We start from the raw sequence: 22,194 nt of genomic DNA, 5'->3' as shown, positions 1-22,194 counted from the left end.
GCTCTGATTAATCCAATATTTTTCAGTTGCAAAACACAGTATTTTTTATCAGAGTATTAATCCCCCTTATCATGCAGACACACAATCACCCCTCCTCTGTTCACTCTTCTCACACATCTACCCACGCTGCCTCTCTGTTGCGTCCTCACTGTATCTGCACGGTTCACTTTCTCCATTAAAGGAGCACGATGGAGTTTTCACCTAAAAATGGCTAAATCTAATAACATGCTTTCCATTTCATCATCTTGCTAAAGCATGATGAATCTTCACTTCCTTATAATGACACCCCATCAACCAGACATTAAAAGTCTTGATGCGTTCCCACATAAAAAAAACCTGCATGACTTATTCAATACAGAACTTCCCTCAACCATTCAAACTCCTCCCTCTTTAATGAGAACACCTCCTGAACAAAAAAAGTGTGTGTCTCTAAAGAAACAAACTTTAAGTCAATCATTTCAACCGAGAGCTTTATCTCTCATTGTACGGGGAGAAGAAGTTGCCGCCATGGCCCAGTTTGAGGAAGTTCTGGACAGAGTGCGTCTGGCTCTGACTTGGGCTTCTCCTGCTGAGATCCAAACTCTGCTCGATGGTTTGGTGAAGGAGCGGATCATCTCGGAGGCCTACGGCAAGAGCTTCAATCTGCACCGACTGACTGAGAGCAAAACGGGCAAAAGACGCCGAGCTGATCTCCTCAATCAAGCCCAACTCAGCCAGGAGAGGAAACGCAGGACGCTGAAGTGCACAGAATCTACCGGCGTCGACTGTAACCAGACAACGTCCGAGTCATTGGTTGATGAATCTGACAACACACGGTCTGGACTTATATTTCATCCAATGTATGATGAATGCCAACTCAGTCACCGACTCATTTTGGCACCCGTAGATCAAGAAAACCAATGCAGCTTAGATGACGAATTGACAGAACTGCTGAGTGGTTCAAAGTCAACACGAGAGACAATAAGTGAAAGTGTTAGAATGATTGAGGGGAATTTGGTAGATGAGCAGGAGTGGTTGGAGCAGGCTGCCAGGAGGATAGCTGTGCCTCTGTGGCAACACTGGGACAATGGACGGAGGAAGTTGCTGCCCCTGGATCGTTATACAACTATTGGCTGTGAAACAAGTGAACATAAAGAAACAGGCGGTGGAGCACAAAGTATTTTCTTGAATATGGAAGAGGAAACGGAGCTTTCAATTGCATGCAAGACACTTGATTCTTATGGTGAGCACTTTTTAAGCACAGAGGAGGAGATCACAACCTTTAGAGAAGGCCTCCGTTCCACTTTGAATGAAAGCGTCGGAACGGCTGGGTGTCGCACGAGTAACGTGGATATCTCCGGAGCATCGGGACATGCTTCAGCCATGAGAGTATCAGCAGACACAAACAACAACGCCACATACAGGCCGCAGGATGCTCTTCAAGTCAGCTCGGAGGCTGAATGGACAGAAACGCCAGAGGGCTTTCTCTGCTCGCAGAGTTACGAAGAAAGCATCATTCCACATTGCTGTCTCTGTGCACCTGAAGACACACTAGAGAGGGCTTTGTACCCTCATGCAAAGCTAAGCATGCCATTCGGTCTGATTGATAACACAGAAACATTTTCGCAGACTTCTTACAATACAAAAATGTGCAGCAACGATAGCAAGTCGGACTTGGATGTGAATGCAGCGGAGGGAGTTTCGGTTGGTCCACACTTAGGTAAGTTGGCACTCAATAACATGACCTTTTTTGGTTTTGTCCTTTAACCGTCCCCACTGCCTGTTCAGTAATTTACTAGGGTAATAATGTTAATGTCTGACTCGCTCCGGTTTCTTTGGAGCATGGGCGTTTATATGAAAACAAGTATTTCCCATTCAATGCCTCCTTTCTGTTTCCCTAATGCCTTCTGCCCCCGTCAGTAAAAACACTGTAACTATTGTACTATTTTGGCAGATATTTTGAAGAATGTGTGTGCCTGAGTTTTAGTTTCATTTTGAGTTTTTCCGGGGACATTAAAAAAACAGGCAGGTGAGCAGGAGGAACCAACACCAACAAAGAGACTGTTTAATATGTTTGAAGAAAAGGCTTTGAAAAAAAAAAATCTCGATGGCATTGCCCAAGATAGGCAAAGTTTTTCATTCGGGTAATTATACTTATGGTTGACTAGGTAGGTCTCTGTTGCCGTGGATATCATTCCCAGTTTGATCCATTGGATCATCATTCACTGGGGTTCAATCAATCAATACAACTTTATTTGTATAGCATTTTTCATACAATGATGCATCACAAAGTGCTTTGCATAATCAAACCGCAACATTTATTATTTGTGTTGTGGGAAACCTGCTATCATTGTAGCAGCAGATTAAAATGTTTGGCAGATGACAGGAATGTTGTTTCCCAAAACAAGGCTTGGTGCAGTGGAACAGTTAAACGACTTCATTACAAAGGCTTGACTCTAATTTCACCTTTTGATTGTCTTTCCAGTCAAAGGTTTTTATTCACCATTGAACAATTAAAAGTGCTGTTATTAAATTCAGCTAATGTTAAGCTATAATGTAATGGTATACTACATGTTTTGGGTTTTTTTTCCAAAGAAGGAACTTTGCAGTTAAGAAATAAGTAGAACAACAGGTATTATCAGGTCACCGGTACATGCCATGTAAATTTGTACCGCAGGTTAACAGATGAACAGGTAGGGCAGGTACTTTCCACAACAGCCACGACATGCCATGTTTCCTCATTCACACTGAGCTTACAACAGTGATTTTCATTGTGAGTTATTTTGAGCAAATCAGGCTTTCTAATTGCCCTGACTCATCATCAACTTAAAGGACCTTGAAAAATATACAACAGAACCACTATGCTGGAAAAGCTCAGTCTGAGTTTAGGGACTTTTGTGTTGAAACCAGAGGGTCGCCGGTTCAAGTCCCGATGCGGACCAAAATATGAAAGTTGGTCTGGTAGCTGGAGCGACGCCAGACCACTTCTCAAGTACTGCCAAGGTTTCCTTGCGCAAGCCACCGAACCCCCACCAGTTTGGGAGGCGCTTCCAGCGGGGGAAACTGCCGCACTCTGCCGTCTCTCAGTTAATGCATGTCCACAGGTCCTGCTTGTGCATGTATGGGATTCAGGCCTGTGTGTGTGAGAAGCATCTCTCTAACATAACAGTGCAAACCACATTTTCCACCTAGGGGATAAATAAAGTGTGTATGTATATATATATATATATATAGCAGGTATAGGATTTATAATCAGGCGACTTTTATGCAAGATAGTTTGGGATTCCAGGTCTCTTTAAGAATTATATTTTGGTCACACATTTGCTGCAGATGCAGGAAAAGATTCTTCCATTCACTAAAGGTAAATGATTAGTGTCCAGAGCGTTTGGGATTTAAACGGGAAGTGTGAACACTTCTTTGTCCCTGCAACTTTGCCAGTAGTTTTCTATACCTGGAAGTGGTCACTGACAGTGCCATCCTTCTGTGTGTTTATGTGGTTAATGAAATAAAGTATAGCTCGGTTAACACACATTAATATTACTTTCATTACTTTCATTATTATAGTTATGCTGCTCTGTATGTCATCATTTAGGATGTGCAATTTTCGAAAACTTCTTAATACAATAATGAAGATATAATCCGAAACTATGATGTTCAAAAACAAGTTGCCCCTGCCCTCCTCTATAAATAAAACACAGCTTGGCGTCTCTGCAAGTGCAAAGAGAAAGTAAAAGCTGCAGTTTGCGCACTAACTGGATGCTGGTATCAGGTCATCTGAGGACACACGCTGCAAAAAGGCTGATGTTCTTCACAGGGATGAGTCTAACGAACAGAGATACAGTCACGTCTTCCACTGTGGCACAACCGGCAGGTAAATGTAAATCTAATCCTTGCTTTGAGTTGGTGGCTTTTACGCGTTCATCCAAAATGCGTAAGCATGGATAGGAAAAGATGGCGTTCTTGTTGTTTTTCTTTACAACTTTTTTATGTTAGTGAGACATTTTTTGGAATGATTCAAAGTTGTTTAATAGATAGATAGATAGATGTACTTTATTGATCTCAAGATGGGAAATTGTGGGAAAATAACGAGTTATGATAGGCTTTGAAACTAACCTCTTGGCATGGAGTAGCTCTGACTTTTTAAGGGTAGAAACTCATATATTTTATAACCATATTAATTAAATTAATAGTTGTGTAAAGCTTCTTTTACAAGTGGTGTGTATGAATGTGCGTTCCAAACTTCGACGCACAAAAAGAGGAGTAGACACCATTACGCGCCATGTTGCGAGGTGGATTTTGTGGGCATCAACATCCCCGCAATGAGTGACAACGTGACATCCGAGGCCGTTGTTTCTTTTGTTTGGTGAAATCAGGGTCTTTAAGGGGGTTTCCGTCTAAGAGAAGAAAAAGAAAGTGATTTCATGTCATTGCTTTGGCAAAATCAACAAACACGCAGGTTGATGGGCGTGTGTGGCACATGCAGCAGCAACTAAGACTTTCAACAAAGAATTTCAAAGCAAAATGAGAGAGTTTGTTTAAGCTCGTATGGCCTACTTTTCATCACCTCGATCATGCATCTGTTCTGTATGTGTGTTCTATTTAATATGTCATTGTGAGAAATTGTAAGATTTGTAAGTTCCCTATAGAAGGTTTTTGTTTTTCACGTTATCAATGGAGGAATGTTTACATGAGGAATGTTTACTTTTTTTCTCTGTATCATACATTAATACAGAGATATGCATTGGCATATCTTACAATGAAAAAAGGGGATTTCTAACCTGGCCCTTTAAGACTTTGTATATGAAAGGAAAACACAAACACAAAAGTATACAACAAAGGCTATAACCCAAATATTTACACTTGTGTCAACAACATGCACAGACAATATTTTAGGTGTTACACGGAAGTCTACTCTTTAATAGTGAGGCTCAAACCATCATTATTTATTCACACACAATTGGTGAGTCATTTCAAGTGTAGAGCGGAGTTTTAAGTCCATGGTTCATTCAGCCAGTTTCTGATTTTGTGTCATAGTCAAAGTTCTGGTGAGTTTGACTAAATCAGGAAGTGCTTTATATGTCTGGCTAAAATTCGGTTTAATGTAGCACAATAGAAGCGGTTATTTCACACCTGACCTCCAAGCAGCCCTGGATCTACAGTATAATAAGAATAAAAACGGCTGCAACAGCCACACCTGCTGCCACATTGAAACCTGAGAGGATATAATATATCATGCCCCCTACGATGACACAGGAGAGGAAGTCTGCTACTGCCATCTGGACCCCAAAACAATATATCACCAACATTACACAATTGGTTGATTAGCACCTATTTCTGGGTCTTATTTAAACACAGACGTCAATCTTTCAGTTATAGCACACCCCTGTAATCTTTGTGGTATGAAAGACAGCACACACTCTTGTTTTGTCTACCTACAGCCAAACTGAATAGCCAGACAGTTAAGTGTTTTATTGTGCCAAGGTACGAGTCATAAGGACAAGCACGTCCATGGGGCGGTGGCAGCAGTATTAAAGGTGTCCCCTTCTTAAATCTGGTTTTATTGCTAGCCCAAGCAAGGTCAGTCTATTCAGTTTGACCTCTTATTTCCCCATTATGTTGGAGATGGTTTGTTCTAATATACAGAACTGCTCGGACTAACGATCATAGCGTCTTAAGGTGTTTTCTGGACAGCCTCAGAGGCAGGATTTTACAAACCAGTCTTACATAATCCACAAATTAATAAAGGTGAAAGTCCTAACTACTGACAATGCGCCTCTATGGGGCTGCACAATAAATCCAGATTTTATTGATATCGCAATCTGAACTTTTGCAATAAATGCATCACAAAAGTTGTCGCAGTTAATACTAAAAATGTGTCAGACAGCTTTGTCACCCACTTGTGCACTTCAGATGCTCTCACTGTTTGCACACAGTTCAGATGAAACTCCACCTAGCTGTCAGAGTAATGGTTGCAGATTTAGTGTTAAGAAAATGCTTGACCTATTTTTTGCCACTAAAGCTAACACGGATTCTTTAGTATTAGTTGCCAAAAAAATGCATCATTATTACAATATTCAATAGTGATAACCTATAACCATGACTCTTAGTGCGGGCCTATGATAAAATGGGGGGGGGACTTCGTCCAAGTATGTCTAGTGAGAGTGTGTTTCACTTCTTAAAACAACTCTTCTATAAAACAATGTGCACCCTTAATTAATAGAGATAAAGGCAAAACAAAAAAAGGTTCTTCTCAAGACAGGACACAGACTGTCACTGAGAGACTGAAAAGCTTCAGAATGTTGCTTGAACTCTGCAGAAACCCAAAAACAGACAGCCGGGCAAAGTAAACATGAGTTGTGCTTGTTTTGCCTGTCAATGTGGTTTCGTGGTTTGATTCATATGTCGCCTGAACTTGTAGTTTTGTTTTTTTGGTTTTTTTGGTTTTTTTAATGAAGTTTGTCTTCAGCATAATTTTTCAGGTGGTTGCCTGTTTGATGATCATTGTTAAAGATTCATTTTGCCTTAAAGCAGGTTTCTTTCTGTGTCCCAGCATTAACACAGTTTTGTGTCATAACTGTACACATGATTAAGCTAGCTATAAAGCTTGTCCTTATGAGTTCATGTCAGCTCTTTAAAATAGGTGGAAGGGATATTTTTCTGTAATTTTCATTGTTCCTAATGTTTTGTTGTTTTTATCAGAGATAGCGCAATGTTGCACAACCATTTTGATTTTGTAATTCCTTGCAAACAGGCCTTGTTAAATATTGTACCTTAGCTTTTTTCTGATGCCTATGATCATGCAAGGAGCAAAGAACAACAACTCGAACCATTATGTGTTTACAAAATGTTCACACATGCACTCCTGAAAATGTGATGAATTAAATTGAACAGGTGTACAGGAGGTATGCTCTGAAATCCTGGTTGTTGCACACCACAATTGGGATTTATCAACACTGATCACTTATAGATGTGAACAGTTCAACCATCAACATGTAATGTTGTTTTGTTTTTTCTTGCACATTCTAAATATGGCTTAAAGGAATTCCCAGGAGTTATTCTGAAGTTTTGTGCAAGTGTGCAAGCACTATAGGATTGGAAAATGAGGAGAGGTTTATACTTAGTATGGGAACATAACTTGTAAAGCTTGTTATCAAAAAACTAACTCAGCCTTTTAATGCAACACTGTCTTCACTTCTCTTTTAATTTGAATATTATTTGTGTGTTGTCAGGTACCATGATGCGCGAATTGGAGCAGGACCTATATGTCCCTCCTGATCTGGGAGAGCTTCCAGGTTAGTTGTTTAGTCACATGTTCCCGTTTTAGAAGCTCAACAGGGATGCTTGCTGGATGAACTTTTTTTAGTCTTTGTCAAAAAAAATCAGTAACATCACTTAAATATTTCTTTAATCACTGACTATTTTAGTGAACACTGAAAAAAGAACAGAGCTAAAGACCTTTTGACAGTTGACAGCCCACCTATCTTAACCAATCCTATCCCTTTGAAAAGGGGGATATTTCAGGCTCAGGGTTGCATAATAAATCAGATATCCTCTATGACTTTGTTGTGCATCACTACTCACTCTATATATTGTTGTGTTTCATGCTGATTAAATATTACCACGACATCTACTGAAGTTGCACATTGTTGTTGATATAGAGAGCAGTCCAATAATTCCCACTGATAATAGAACAGTTTGACAGAAAGGCATGTCTTTTTCTGATGATACTTTTTTCTTTGTTTTAGATGATTTATCTGAATACTTGGGCGATGATTGCCTGACGACAATAGGTAAGCCAAACCTCAGAGAGTTTATTGATTTATTTACAGTGTGCAGTACGTAATAATGATTTACTCAAAAATACAAACATAGCCTACGTATTCATAATGAACACAAAGGTGGTCTCATCCCATTTATGCATTTTCTTCCCAGACACAGATGTGCTCTTTGGCGATCCATGGTTGAATTATGGGGATGAACTCAATACTTCTAGTAAGTGTTTCTTCTTTTGAGTTTACAACAACTTCCAAACAAAAGTAAAATACCTTCAACAGCATGGATCCAGACATGCACTTGTATCAGATGTTCAAGTGTGTTAATCATATCACAGTGACCCGGGTTGATCCCAAATGAAAGTAGCTTCACTCTTAAGGGTATCAACATTTATTTTTCTTATTATATGGGTTACTTTTTTAAAATGTTGTCACACTCATCAAAGAGCAGGGTTACAAAACTTGTTTTTAAAGCTACCGTTAAGTACCCCAGTGGACAAACTGAATGATTTAGCTCCTGCACATGCTAAAGCTGTGTTTAAAAAAACACCAACTTTAAAATGTAAAATGTGTTACTCACAATACATCTTTGGCATGGAAACAATTAATAAAATGTGGCAGATCGATGTCACACATCGCCTGACACCTACCCTCAGCAGCAGTCTTAGAAATTGAAAATAACAATTTATAAATAGTCACTTTTGTTGCTGATTGTCTCATTTGCTTTTGCAGGTTATATTTTGGCATCTATATTAATATGAGACTTTTTAACTAACAGGAAAAAACTCATCATAGGAGCTTTAATAAGGATAACCATCAGATTGATCAAAGATCACTGTTGCTCTTATTTGTTGTTTTATATTCAATCTTGCACTTCCTTCTACAAATACTCAAGATGTTTGGAAAAACATGCCTCACTGCCAGGATTTTTGATTCACGACTGACATTCATGAGAAGAACAACAACATTTCTTAGAAGCTGTTTGCTTATTGCCCCATTGACTTTTTTACTTCCTCTTTCACACACTTCAGATGACGTTGGCATGCCAGCAGAACTACCAAGCCCCGACGGACCCCAGCAGAGACAGGAGGATAAACTAACAGACAAAACTAATCAAAGGAGAAAAAGACCAAGAGGTAGAATATCATTCGCTCACTAGATCCTTCTTATTAAACGCTGTCTTCATCTCCCCTTTGTTGTATGAAACTTCCTTTTAGGATTGAAGCTAAAACATTCTGCAAGAATCCATTAGAGAACCATATGATGTGTTTTACTCTATTTTTATTTTTATTCAACAGTTTCAAGAAAACAGCGCACTGATGAAAACACGCCATCCAGGCCTAAAAGGCAAAGAGCAGCAGGTGACCTATCTACAGTGTTCAGTAACTTCCTTTGTCTGACACATATCCTGCGGCAGCACTTTCAAACATTAAATATATTTGACTTATATTAAAAATCCTAATACTGCTGGTATTATTTTCTCTTTTTTTTGCATTGTAAAGAGGCATCAGTATTCATTTCTGTCTGTTTCACAAACAGCAAAAGAGCTCCTCAAAGCAGGTTTCATTTTTTCACCATGTAAAAACAATTTAATAAAAAACGTTGAATCTTTGTTGAGTACGCTTTTTACCATATAACATTTGTATTGAATTGGAGCTATACAAATAAAGATTCATTGATTAATTTATTGATTGAATATTACAATGTAAGATATATACTTCATCCAGTTGTAAAGGGGAAAAAAAACAATGGAACACAAGAAAAATACAACTTTACAGAAAGGAACCACATTTTCACTTGTTAATGCTGCTTTTTAAACATTGTAATATGAAACATATAATAAAACATACCAATACACAACGCAAAACATTTTGTAATGATTTTCCATCATTTCTTTCAGGGCGACCAAAAACCAAAGAGGTAGAGACTGAGTCAACCATCAGCCGAGGTAAGCTTGTTTTTTTTCTTTTCTTCTTCAATCAACATCAGTTTGCAGCCTTCATAAATCCAATTTATCTCTCAGTATAATGGAATAACGTGTTGATAAGTTTTAAAGTCTAAGTCATGGCTCTATATATTCTATACTTAAACCCTTGTTGTAAACTTGAATATGAGCTTGTTTGTCTTCATGGCGCCTCTTCAGATACCAGTGGTTGATATCACTAAGACTACCATGTTCCATGTAAATTATTGAACAGTTTTTTGAATAAGTGATCTTCTATGCAAAAAATATTGGAATTGTGTAAATATTTATCTACCAGGCGCTGACGTAAGATCAGAGCCCAGTTCTCCAGAGATAGCCAGTCACTCCATCACTCCGCAGAGAATCCTCCATCTCCATCCCTCCATTCGGTTCATCACCATCCCAGAGGCTCCTGGATACCATGTAGTTCAGACACTGAGTCTCTCACCTCCAGTTTTAGGAATGCCTATCTCCAATTCAGCTGCTACCCCAACTTACATATTTGGTGAGTTAAGTTTCTACAATAGACTCTTGATAGTCTCTGTTTTTTTTAATGTTTTAAACATTTACAAATGTGGCAAATCCCTATGATTGTATTAAGGAGCGAAACACATATTCGGTGTAAGCTGTCATGAAAATGTTCGATTTGTTCAGTTGTGTAAGATTTATGCTAACATTCTTCTTTTTACTGGGTTACGTTAATTTGTGCATGATATATGTGCAGTATATTTATTAGTGTTGATTTGCCCCTGTTTGTTTCATTCACATACTGTTTATACTGCATTAAAAACCTCTCAACAATATTTCCATGCAGTTCCGGCGACGTCACCCCCCTCCAAACAGAAATTGCCACCCCTCTCTCCCGGTGAGAGCCCATGTTTATGTACAGTACTTTGTGGTTCCACATTTCCAGTTGTAGTTCTGCCTGTGTAGCAACAGCATGGAAACCACTCCTCACAACTAATGAATGATTACAATTAAAGGCTTCCTTTTTTTTTTTTTCTTTCCTCGTCTTTGCAGTGGACGGTGCTGTAGTACCAGTCCAAATGAGCTCATCACCACCAGGATCTTTGTCGGACACTGCAAGCAAAGCCATGTCTTTCCCTGTTGCTTCACACCCCTCTCCTAGCATTGGTGTGTATCATTATCAGATATCCTGGTGCATGAATTACCCTATCAAGTTATTACCGTAAATGAATATTATGACATGTTGCCTTTCAGAGTTATCAAACTGCCAGGGATCAGGTCAACCACAATCACATACCGCCCTTGATATCCCTGGTAATTACGTTGCTGTTATCTAACTGCTGAAAGTACGAATTGTAGAGAAGCTGTTTGGTATTAAATTATTTCTGATTTCAGAGACTGTAAGGAATTACATTCAGGAAACCAAAGCCCACATGAGTCTAACATGCCAGGGTATGGAAGAGGGCCTTAGCCTGACCTCTCATTATGTGGACGTGCAAGTGAGCCAGAGAGAGATTCTTTGCTCTGGGAAAAATACAAACAAGTCCCTGGACAAGGAAATGGCCCTCATTGGAAACATGGATCAGAAAAAACACTTGATAGGGTGCAATCAGGTAAAAGTTTAACTTTTATTGATCATCTCGTGATGTGCTGTTATTTCTACTGAATGTTGAAATAAAGTTTCTCCTTTTACACTCAGATTTTCGAAGGCTTAAATGGAAAAAACCCCAAACGCTACATATTGCTACTTGGCAATACTGGCATGGGAAAAACAACCCTGATCAGGAAACTGTGTCTTGACTGGTCCAGTGGCTGCATCCCACAGTTTGACTTTGTCTTCATGTTAGATGGTAAAGCACTAACTCTAAAGGAGCCCAATCACAGCCTTGAAACTCTCTTGTTAAATTCCTCCTCCTTTGCCCCTTCCTGCACGGACCCTGAGGCAGTGTACACCCAAATACTTGCTGCTTCTAAGCGAGTGCTCATCATATTTGACGGGTTTGATGAGGTGCGGGACTATGAAACTTTACTCCAGACTCAGGAAAAAGACTTGGTGACATCATTGCAGAAAGACCGCAAAGAACAGATCTACACAATAAGACAGTTATACTCCGCCATCCTCCAGAGGGTCCTCCTTCCAGACTGCACTCTTCTGCTTTCTACCCGACCAAGAGGGACTGCCAACCAGTTACTCAGAAGAACGGACAGTCTTCTGGAAATGTGTGGCTTCAACCCCATAGATGTGGAGACATACTTGTCCCAGTACTTCACCGATCCTGCACTTAAAGAATCCGCTTTGGACAACTTAAAAAAATGCAGCTTTCTGCATCTCCTCTGCTGGAACCCTGGACTATGCAGGTTGGTCTGCTTGGTTTTAGAACAGGCCAAAACCTCAGCAGAACTACCCAGAACTTTAACTGGACTCTGCCATCAAGTGGTATGTCAGACATTGGAAAGGGACAATGGGAGCACTCATTTAAAGACTGAAGTTCCTGTTGAAAAATCCCAGACACATCCATCATGTGGTTCCCCAGATTTAAGTCATCAAAATAATACAAGGACAAGATCCAGATCACGAGTTCCCACTCGCTCTCTTACCCGACAAGCAAGAAAAGCACCAAAACAGAGGAAAAAGAAGGAAGTGGATGGAGAAGAGATGAATATTGTTGATAATAGAACAGAGGAGAGAGAGTTGCTGACCCAGTTGAGTGCTTTGGCTTGGGAGGGGGTCAAAGCAAACTCTTCCATCCTCCCAACAGGAAAGACCATATCTGCCAAACTGAGGGCTTTAGGCTACAGGACAGGGCTCTTCCTCTCCTACCAGCTGAGGAGGAGGCAAGTTGTCTCAAGTGAGGAAAGAAAGGAAAGCTCAAGAGGAAAAAGAAAAAAAACTGAAAAAGAGGAAAAGATGGGAAAAAGAGGAAGAACAGAAACTGGGAACTCCGGTGCCCTTGACGATCTCATCCTGTTCTGGGCAAATCCTTTTCTGCAGAGCTACCTGGCAGGAGTTCATTTGTCTCTGTCAAGGTAAAAGTGTCTCAACTGGTGTTAGAAATGAAGCACATGCTAGAGAAGCGATTAAGCTTGAAAAAAGAATGCTATGCCCCATGTTAGATTCAAAATGAAACAGCATAACTTGCCTTAACTCTTCAAGGCAAAATTTCTCTTTCAGTTTCAATGTCTTACACTTTTGTTTGTTGTCTTTTTCTATTTCACTAGGACTATAACAGACCGCATTTTTCAACAGAACCTCCCCTTCCAATCTGGCCCAAAGTGGCGTCGACGATCTCACAGAGAGGAGCTTGAGCTAACACAACGATTTACAGTTGGGCTTCTGTTTAATAACCGGACAGAGCTACAGAGACTTCACTTGTACACTGAGACATCCTCACGAGATGTTTTGAACAGCAAGCAGGCTTTATTCAGAAAACACCTTGAAAGCCTCTCTCATGGTGACCTGAGCCCTGCCCAGGTGCTGGAGGCTTGTCACCACGTTTACGAAGCGAGTTTTACCTGTAGTGATGGTAACATGGACATTGCCAGGACAACATTAGTTGCTCACCTTGCAGTGAATCTTCCAGAAGTGGTTTCATTTCATGGAGTTCCACTCAACCCATCGGACGTGTTCACCGTGCAGAACGTTATGGATACGGGTAGAGCTGAAGGAAGAAGTTTCTCTTTAGATCTGGAGAATTCTGGGTTACAGCTTTCTGGGCTGAGGTCTCTGGTGGCGCTCAACAACATCAACACATACAGGTACAGATTACAACCCACATTTTTAAAAAAAAACCTGTTTGGAATCAACATTATTATGTTAGACCTCTTTCCCAAAAAGTGACATCCTTGTGGTGCATTTTTGCCTTTTTAAATCTAAGATAATCTGGGATGCAATGAGAATTCATGCTAACATTAGCCTCTCAGTCCTTAGTTCTGGAAGTGTGCTCCAGCAGCGCAAGCTAACTATATGAAATAAAGTATTTCAAAACAGCTTTGAAAGTTATCATGTGTGCTTGGTATTAACTTGAGAGCTAACCGCTACATTTTCCACATTCATAATGAAATTGCTCGGCTTTGCTAGCTCTACCCATACATCAAAGTGGAAAATGTATTTCTTCATTAGTAAGCTATAATATTTCACTTGTGCTAATGTCATTCTTTAAATTTTCTTTCCTTTTAGAGCGTGCATCGCTGATGTCATCACTTTATGGGAGGAGCTAGAGCGGAGTGGCGAGGAAGAGCTCCTACAAGGGTCAGTTTCCAAGTTCAAGATCCATCCTTTCAGAGCCACACAGGTGTTTCACATCGAGTACCTGGCTAAGCTGGTGAACATCCATATGCACAAGAAGCTGTCATACAGGTAATACACCACATACATACACAGTGCATCCAATGCAGTTATTGTAATTTGTCTGGCTGCTGAATATTGTCTTTATTTATAGCTCCAGCCAATCAGACTCCATCTTATCAGAGGGGGTACCAGCTGTCAAAGAGCTACAAAAGCTGGACTTTGAGTGAGTCATTTTGACAACTAATATTGTTTGATTGAAATTGAAGAACTATCATAAGGATGAATGATGACACTGTTTTTCCCCTTTAAGGCTTGACCCAGAAAATAGTCCCCTGGCTCTTCCCAAATTGTGGGAGCTTCTACCCGGTCTACAAAACCTTCAGCACTTGGAGTAAATAAACGCACCTTTACTTCTCTCTCATTGCATCAATCTCTTTTGCTTAAGGTGTCTCTCTTCTACTTCAGTCTAGAGAACAGCAAAATAGGGGACAACGGAGCGGAGAAACTTGCTGATGCTTTAGTCTCACTTTGTAGCCTGGAGATACTAAAGTGAGTACATATCCCCCCTCAGGACTGGGATGATAAAAATTATCATATTTGGACCCACAATCCAAAATGAACTATTCTACAATAAATGTGCTCAGTTGTGGCAGATGGCTGTTCACCAATGAGTCTGGTTCTCACAGAGGTTTCTACCAGTTAAAAGCAATTATTTTCCTTGCCACTGTTTACAGTGCCTGCTCATTGGTGGATTAATGGTGCGTTTCTGTAAATAATAAAACAAAGAGTATGCTTTAGACCTGCTCTTTTTATATGTTGTACTGAACAGTATGTTGGATGCAATTTATGCCTTGATCGTGAACACATTAAGATCATTATGTGTTTAATGTTTGTTGTAATGTGAGCTCTCGTTTTTCTGTAGTCTGTCACAGAATTGTATAGGCGACCAAGGGGTGACCAAACTGGCACCAACTTTGAGAGATCTGCCCAAACTGCACTGTTTAAGGTATGTAATGGAAACACACTGGACCCACAAATACCTACACAACATCAGAAATAGCTCCTTTTAACTAGCCTACATATTTTCACTTCCTTCTTCCTCTTTCTGGTTTTGGTTTTTTTCAGTCTCTACAGTAATGTGATCGCTGACAAAGGGGCAGAGAGTTTAGCGGTCGTCCTCCCACACATGAGGTCCCTCATAGAACTTGAGTAAGATTACTGATTTCACCTGTTCAATGTACTTTCTGATATGTACTTGTGTGTATCTCTGTGTTTTCATAATCAGACTCTTATAATATATATATATATATATATATATATATATATATATATATAACAGTGTGTAAAGTGAGTCACCAGGGAGTTCCTAATCAAAACAAATCACAAAAGAGGATGTCGAGGATGGCGATGAAAATGAACAACAAGTTGACCGTTTTCGGCGAGCTAATGTGTCCTAGTACTATTTACACCCTGTTTTAATCAAAGCAGCACAAACGGCAAAAGTATGGCAGCTTTTAGTCTCACTTCCTTATGTCTTTGACGCTCCACAGCAACAATAAACCATCTCTGTCATGGCCGCCAAGACACGTCCCCTAACTATAAAAGGAAGGATTTCTCTGGCTTTGATAACTTTTAGAAATGTTCGACGTTATGTAGGATATCAACAAAAATAAGTAAAATATACAGGTTAAGTCCATTTTTAATTTATTTAGATATTTTAGTGTAAAATTCTTAAACATGTATCTTCGAGGAAAACAGGGTAACGCTTTTTTGTTTGGTGTTTGTGTTTGACAGCGTGAAGTACAACAAGCTAACAGATGTTGGCGCACTGAGTCTGGGTGCAAGTCTGAGGAACTGTAAAAAAATGAAGACTTTGAGGTGAGAAAACCATTTGGACACCATGTTTGATTGGATCAGAATATTAAAACGTTCAATCTCTATCCTAGTTGAATTTTTTCTCACCTTGCTTCTTGTTTTAACTCATCTCATCCCAGGATGTGGAACCAGTGTATTCCATATGGTGTCTTCGAGCGGCTCCAGCAGCAGGACAACAGGATCGAATGGCATTAGAAGTGTGGACTGAACCTTTCATCAACACACATTGACATTGAGGTTAACTCTACACTATTACAATATGTTTTCTATAGCGAGTGTATGCTTACAGTCTAAAAAGACGGAAATTTACTGTGGAATACGTATCAACAAAAACAACACGGATACTTCTTTGCTGCTAAATAAGACAATTCTGATTCATCAGATTCTTTTAAATATTGCACTGTTTGCTTCAGGGAAATGCTAAACATGGTCCTTTAAGAACTGCATGTAAGTTTTGGTCATGGGTACAAATTTAACAGAAATATTTGCACAATGAGACTTTACTTTAGTAAAATTGCTTTAGTTTTGATGAACTTTTTGCGATGTTTGTATCGTTAATTCCTGTTGTACGTGATTTATATCTGTGTGACACAAACTGTGTTTTAGTTTTTTCCTCTTCTGTTGTTTTATACTGTATATAGACAAAAAAGCTGCTACTTTGATATAATAAATGTTTTATTTTGTCACCTGACACATGATTCTTCCTTCTTATTTTTCATACATACTTTAGCATGTTTACTACTGTATCAGTTCATTAGCTACGTCTTCTCACTTCCTTCAGAGAAGGTTTCTGTTCTCCGTTTTGATGCCAACTGACCTTTAGCAATCGTAAGGTGTTTGCAACATAGAAAACTATGTCAAAATATTGAGGGACACTGATGTGGGAGCGGTTGAGTCTTTCCTTTCCACTTTAACCTCTCCCACACTAGTGTGCCTGTAACTGCATCAGAGACAGATGAGCTGGTCCACACTTGTTGTTTTTTTTCTATAATTTCTCACTACTATAATTTTTCATTCACAGAAATGTAATGTTTTGATTTAAAGGAAGGAAAAACCCCACCATAAAGACCAGTTTTGTAAAGTAGGGTTTTTCTTCTTCCTTGATATCGTCCCCCTACAGCTTTTGGGACAACAATTCTTTTAGAAAGCCAGATTTGCAAGCTCTATTTATTCATGTTGACGTACACTAGACAGAAGTTGAATGGGTAAATGATGGTATTTGAGTTCGGGATAAACTAACACTTCAGACAAAATGTCAGGATATCGGAGAATGTGATAAAAAAAAAATAATGTTCTGGGTTGACGTGTCACAGACTTCCAAAAGAGGTGGAAAACTACATGGGTTCCCCTTCAAATGTGACGTGAGGCAAAAACTAGAGCTTAAACTTCAGCGAAAAACCTGAAGTTCAGACGTGGATTTGTTTCAGCCAGACATATCAAACCATGCAGTAAATGAACGAGATACAACAAACAGTATTTTTCTCTGAATTCAGGCCATGTGTGGTTTCAAAAGTATCCTCATAGTATCTCGTAGCACACTCGCCAAACTGATGTGAACATTCTTAAAGCTCAGTGATAAAGCATGCCCTACTTCTGCACAAAAATGATTAGATGACGTGTTTTTGCTTTATTGCACTTGGTGTCATTCGATAGATTGTCATCAACTTTTTCTTGATCAGAGATACATTAGCATTAAATGTATTAAACTTAAACTGGGTCAGTTCAGTTGTCAATAGTACATTTACAGAGTAAGAAACTCTTAATCATACAGGAACTAAAATCGGTAGACAACAAAGACTGCCATTTGATCTGTGAAAGGGCTCCTTCGTGCTGCACTGACGCTCCCTTGTGGACAAAATGTGAAGTGACGCTAAAAGAGTAATAGCTTTAAATGACAGTGTAAAAGAACAACTTCTGCACACACCTCATAAAAAAAGTCTTTAAATGTGAATTCAAATGACTGAATTGAGAATGAAGACGCAGAATTCTTGAGTCCGGTCAAAGTTTATTAAATACATGTCGGAAAATAAAACTCTGTAGCTTATCATAGCATGTCTGCAGAGAAGATGTGGAGGGATGACACAAGCAAAAGGAAGCGCTGGTTCTCATTTGCCACAGTCCTCGTGGAATCTATTTTTTTTTTTCTACTAAACTAAGACGTAGTGATGAGTATCTGTCTAGCAGCATGGTGTCATCTCTGCTGGAATGGCACAAACAGTCGAATAAAAAAAAGAAGTCTTCATACAAATGATATCGATCTGGCTGCTTTACCTGCCACATGAAAGGGAGAAATGAACGGCCATGTCAGAATGAGCTTTTGAGTTTATACAAAAAATGTCTCATAATAAATCATAAATGTTGGCATCCTGAGCTTTATTGCCAGCAGATCTAAAAGCTGTTTCAGATTGTATATATTTTTTTTACTTCCAAAAATAGAGTTATACATGTGCATTACTAAAACATTGCAAGTGTTATCAGACAAGATATTATTGCTCACTGGCACTGCTATTCCAAAAAATGTTCTAGAAACTTGGTTATCAGACATCATTACAGATCCAACTCATGAAAAACAGTCACAGTGTGTCTCCATGAAACGACTACGTTATGTCTTTCATCCCTGTCTTTGAGTTGCTACGGAGCCCCTGACGTACCAAAAAAAAAAAAAAAAAAAAACACACAAGATTTCATTCACTAGTTTTTGGAACTTCAGGAGCTCTGTGAGTTGCAGCGTCGCCTTTACCTTTGACGTTGTTACACAAATGTGGCGGTGGACAATCTTCCGACTATATTTAGTGTACCATTTTAGCTGAGAAGACAAAAAAAATGACAGTTCCAAATGACAGCTTGAAAAGGTTGTCGAGTGGGATGCAATGTTCAAAACACAGGCAGGCTATGAAGTCCTGGACTACCACTTACTTGGAGTCTAAAACGTGCACACACAATGTAAGAATGTTCGTCATTCTATGATACCATGGCTATTATGCATATTTTGTGTATTCAGGTAGACTGATGCTGAAATGTTTGCCATAAGAAAATATCCTCTCTATATTGCTTCCAACATCGACAGTTGTGTAAAAGAGCAGGACTGTAAATGCTCAGTTGAGAATTCACAGTGATTTAAATTCTAGCAAAAATCGTGTAGCTCGAGCGTACTATCCCTTTACGGACTCAAACCTTTTTTCTTCTTTTTTTCCCACGTTTGACGGATGGAATAATTTCATGCATTTCTCTGCATGAGCTCAGTCACACAACTACGAATTGTCACATTGCTCAATTTAAGTTTGTTATTGCCATCGAGAATAAACATTAAAAAACTGAATGTATACAAAAAGTAAACGGGAGAAATAATACGGAAGCCCTAAGTGGACATGCATCCATACATTTTTATACTCCATATTCCTGTCATGACGGGTAATGTTTGTTTTTTTCCCCAAGTTATTCCTCTCATATGGCCAGAGTTATAGAGGAAACAACAAAAAACACAAAGAGAGGCTGAACTCGACCTGATCAGCGTGGCCTATCACAGTGACCAGCCTCCTGTTTTATTTTCTACATTGCCATAATAATATCCTGTTATCAGCAGGGAAACAAACCTTGTTATCCTGAGATTTTTGTGGAAATCCCAGGATAACCAGTGCGGTTACCCACATGATAATAAACATCATTCGTCTCACTCGTTATCAGGGGAGAGCAGAGTTAATTAAATGTATGGATGAATGGACGCTTTGGGCTTCCGTAGATTAAAACTGAAACCAAACTGATTTCATTTCAAACACAATTAATTCCATGCTTTCAGTCTTTGAGTCTGTCTCTAACGTAAACAAACATGCTTTGCAACAACAGAAGACAAGAATACTTGAACGTCTCATTCACTTCTTCGTTCTTTGATATGAGCTCTCGACCTCTGAACATAAACGGACCGAAAGGTTGAACACATTTGATGTCATACTTTCTCACTTCCAGTCTGCTTGAAGACACATTTCAAATGAAGATAAAAGTCCTGCAACATTAGTATTACTACGCCTAAGTACTTTAACACTTCCTTCACGGCAGCAAAGAGTGCAGGTTGATGATCCAGATTAATAAGAGGGGATTGCAGAGACTTGAGCAGTCCTGCATCCTGTGGTGTCACAGCCTGTCCAGTGTTGGTGTGAATTCTTCGTCAGTGCACTGAGAGTTCCTAACTGTGCGCCTGAGAGTGTGTGTGTGTGTGTGTGTGTGTGTGTGTGTGTGTGTGTGTGTGTGTGTGTGTGTGTGTGTGTGTGTGTGTGTGTGTGTGTGTGTGTGTATACATCCCTGAGGCAGACATAAAGTAGGGTTAGCCTCAAAGGACTCATATTAAGCTATGATGAGTTAGCGGAGTTTTCGGACAACTTAAAAAAAAGAAGTACGGAAACGAGTCGTCCCTTCAGCAGACGGATTCACAGTGGACATTACTTTCCTGCACGTTGCCAGTTCTTCTGAGCTGTCACACTGCATAGGACATCAGCGTGGAGTTCGGAGTCACTGCATTTAACAGTCAGCTTTGCGCAGCCTCCGTAATTTTTCAAATGGCACTCCATTCACATCAGCTGCAACGTGCCTGACCGGACTGCATTACTTAAAGCCTGAATCACGCTCAGCATCTATTGCAGCATTTACTTCGTCATCCACAGGAAACAGCTCACTCTCTCCACTTCTGCTCGCTTTCTTTAGTTTTTCATCGTGTCCATTTTGAGGCACAACTAGATGCCAGGGTTGATGATCCACTGAAGAGTACTCCATGAAGGGGACAGCTGCTGATCTTTTAGCTGGTGGTGCTGAATCTCACCTCTGGGCTACCTTTTTTTTTTTTCTTGAGCCGAGACAACCTAGAAATATGTGACAAGTTAAACAACAGGTCGACACTGAAACATTTGTCAGATGTGGAAAAGAAGAAGAAAAAAAACATGAAAAGTGTTGTTGTTGTGAGTGAAATGTGTGGCAAAGGAGAACTGTTAACAAATGAGTTGTTGCTGTACCGGTAATGTTAAAACTGAATCTTTTTATAGTAGATAATGTTTTATTCCATGCAACACAGAAACAAGTATTGTGTCCTGCTTACTTTTTCACTGATGCGTCTGTGTGACAAGAAGGCAGCAACAGCATCCTCTTTTGTCTCCACATCTCTGCCTTGGGGAGGGTGCAGTCTTCCTTCCCTATTTCCTTTTCGACCTCTGGCACCTCCCTGTCACTCCAGATACCCCTCAAACACATCCAGCTCCGTGTCCGTGTCATAGGGGACAGAGGCCGGGTCGGACAGAACCCCTAAGTCCACCAGCGCCTGATCCATGTCCTCAGGCAGAAACACTATCCCCACATTCAGGACGATGTACTCCATCAGAAAGGCATAGTAGAGGATCAGGACGTTCACAAAGAACAGGCCCAAATAAAACATATATGGTACTTCGTCCAACAGTGATTCGACTGAATCCAGCTGGGCATAAATTGGATTTGTCATAGAAAAGAAAGAAAGACACGGTCTGGGTCCGTTTTCCTCTGTGCGGGGCCAGGATGTAGTGGATCTGTCTGGGGTGATGGGACTGGGGGGCACCCAGGTCGGCTCGTCCCCGACTCGAAACGCAAACTGTGATTGCAAGGTGGCCACTTTATCTTTACAGTCAAGTAAAACACGACAGGGACACCACTGGTGGACGTAATGGCGTTATGTTCATGGTTAAAAATAACCGGCAGGCAGTATCAAAATACTGTGTTAGCTAGCGCGATGAATTCTTGACATTGGCTCTTTGGGGATTGCTGAATTCATGCCATGCCAGCTGGCTAGTGCTAAAAACAGTAGCATGCAATGCTAGCTACAACAACAAACAAAAAGGATCATTTCAACAATAACAAAATGCCAAATTATATATATTTTTAAAGATACGGTCGTACCTTGACTTACGAAACATTCACTCTACACGTGTCATCCGATGTCTAAATCTAACTCTCCCTGCGAACATTTCCATCAACTGCACCAAAACACTCCACGACGTCAAGACGACGCTTGAAGCATTGGGATCTGATTGGCTTACAGCTTGACAGACTCTGTGTGTGGATTAAACGTCACAACTCACAGAGGAAGTGCATATTTGTAGTTTTTCTGATTTTATTTTATTTTTAAAAATTTTTGGCTCTGCAAAACCAATAAACATCCTCCCAAAAATACAATTCACTAAAACAGTTTTGTGATTATGTCAAATAAATAACAAATTGAACCAATTTTTTCCCCAATCAAATACAATTAAATGAAATGAAAAAAAAGTAATAATCATTTTATAAAAAGGATTGTATAAAGGTTTGATTTATTTTTTTTATAAAATGTACTAACCTGC

The 22,194-nt window shown here is 39.7% G+C and overlaps 3 protein-coding genes across 4 annotated transcripts; 2 read left to right on the top strand and 1 right to left on the bottom strand.

The window, feature by feature from the left end:
• Positions 1 to 507: 507 nt before the first annotated feature.
• Positions 508 to 1,325, top strand: LOC306837684 (uncharacterized protein; the record flags this gene model as incomplete). The annotated part of the gene is made up of 2 exons (XM_079365428.1): positions 508 to 1,197; positions 1,296 to 1,325. 2 exons carry the CDS (start codon positions 508 to 510, stop codon positions 1,323 to 1,325), a joined length of 720 nt encoding a protein of 239 aa, XP_079221554.1.
• A 34-nt stretch (positions 1,326 to 1,359) lies between these two features.
• Positions 1,360 to 16,535, top strand: ciita (class II, major histocompatibility complex, transactivator). Of its 2 annotated transcripts, none has more exons than XM_079366080.1 (22): positions 1,360 to 1,699; positions 7,209 to 7,271; positions 7,725 to 7,769; positions 7,912 to 7,971; positions 8,783 to 8,887; positions 9,050 to 9,112; positions 9,652 to 9,699; positions 10,013 to 10,219; positions 10,529 to 10,579; positions 10,735 to 10,848; positions 10,936 to 10,995; positions 11,077 to 11,294; positions 11,381 to 12,708; positions 12,901 to 13,437; positions 13,859 to 14,038; positions 14,121 to 14,192; positions 14,280 to 14,360; positions 14,435 to 14,518; positions 14,892 to 14,975; positions 15,095 to 15,178; positions 15,764 to 15,847; positions 15,964 to 16,535. In XM_079366080.1, the coding sequence occupies exons 1-22, from the start codon at positions 1,363 to 1,365 to the stop codon at positions 16,037 to 16,039; spliced, it is 3,981 nt and encodes a 1,326-aa protein (XP_079222206.1). In that variant the 5' UTR covers positions 1,360 to 1,362; the 3' UTR covers positions 16,040 to 16,535. The 2 variants fall into 2 exon arrangements, with proteins under 2 accessions (XP_079222206.1, XP_079222207.1); XM_079366081.1 differs by lacking the exon at positions 1,360 to 1,699 and adding an exon at positions 3,786 to 3,850.
• A 1,294-nt stretch (positions 16,536 to 17,829) lies between these two features.
• Positions 17,830 to 22,101, bottom strand: dexi (Dexi homolog (mouse)). The gene is made up of 2 exons (XM_079367249.1): positions 20,928 to 22,101; positions 17,830 to 20,694 (listed from the first exon to the last, which is right to left on the bottom strand). The coding sequence occupies exon 1, from the start codon at positions 21,321 to 21,323 to the stop codon at positions 21,054 to 21,056; it is 270 nt and encodes an 89-aa protein (XP_079223375.1). The 5' UTR covers positions 21,324 to 22,101; the 3' UTR covers positions 17,830 to 20,694; positions 20,928 to 21,053.
• Between the last annotated feature and the right edge of the window lie 93 nt (positions 22,102 to 22,194).

This window comes from Symphodus melops (genome assembly GCF_947650265.1).
Source record: "Symphodus melops genome assembly, chromosome: 17".
In the NCBI taxonomy this organism is placed as follows: Eukaryota; Metazoa; Chordata; class Actinopteri; order Labriformes; family Labridae; genus Symphodus; species Symphodus melops.
The sequence above is the reverse complement of the archived record's forward strand: the minus strand, read 5'-3'. Positions and strand labels throughout refer to the sequence as shown.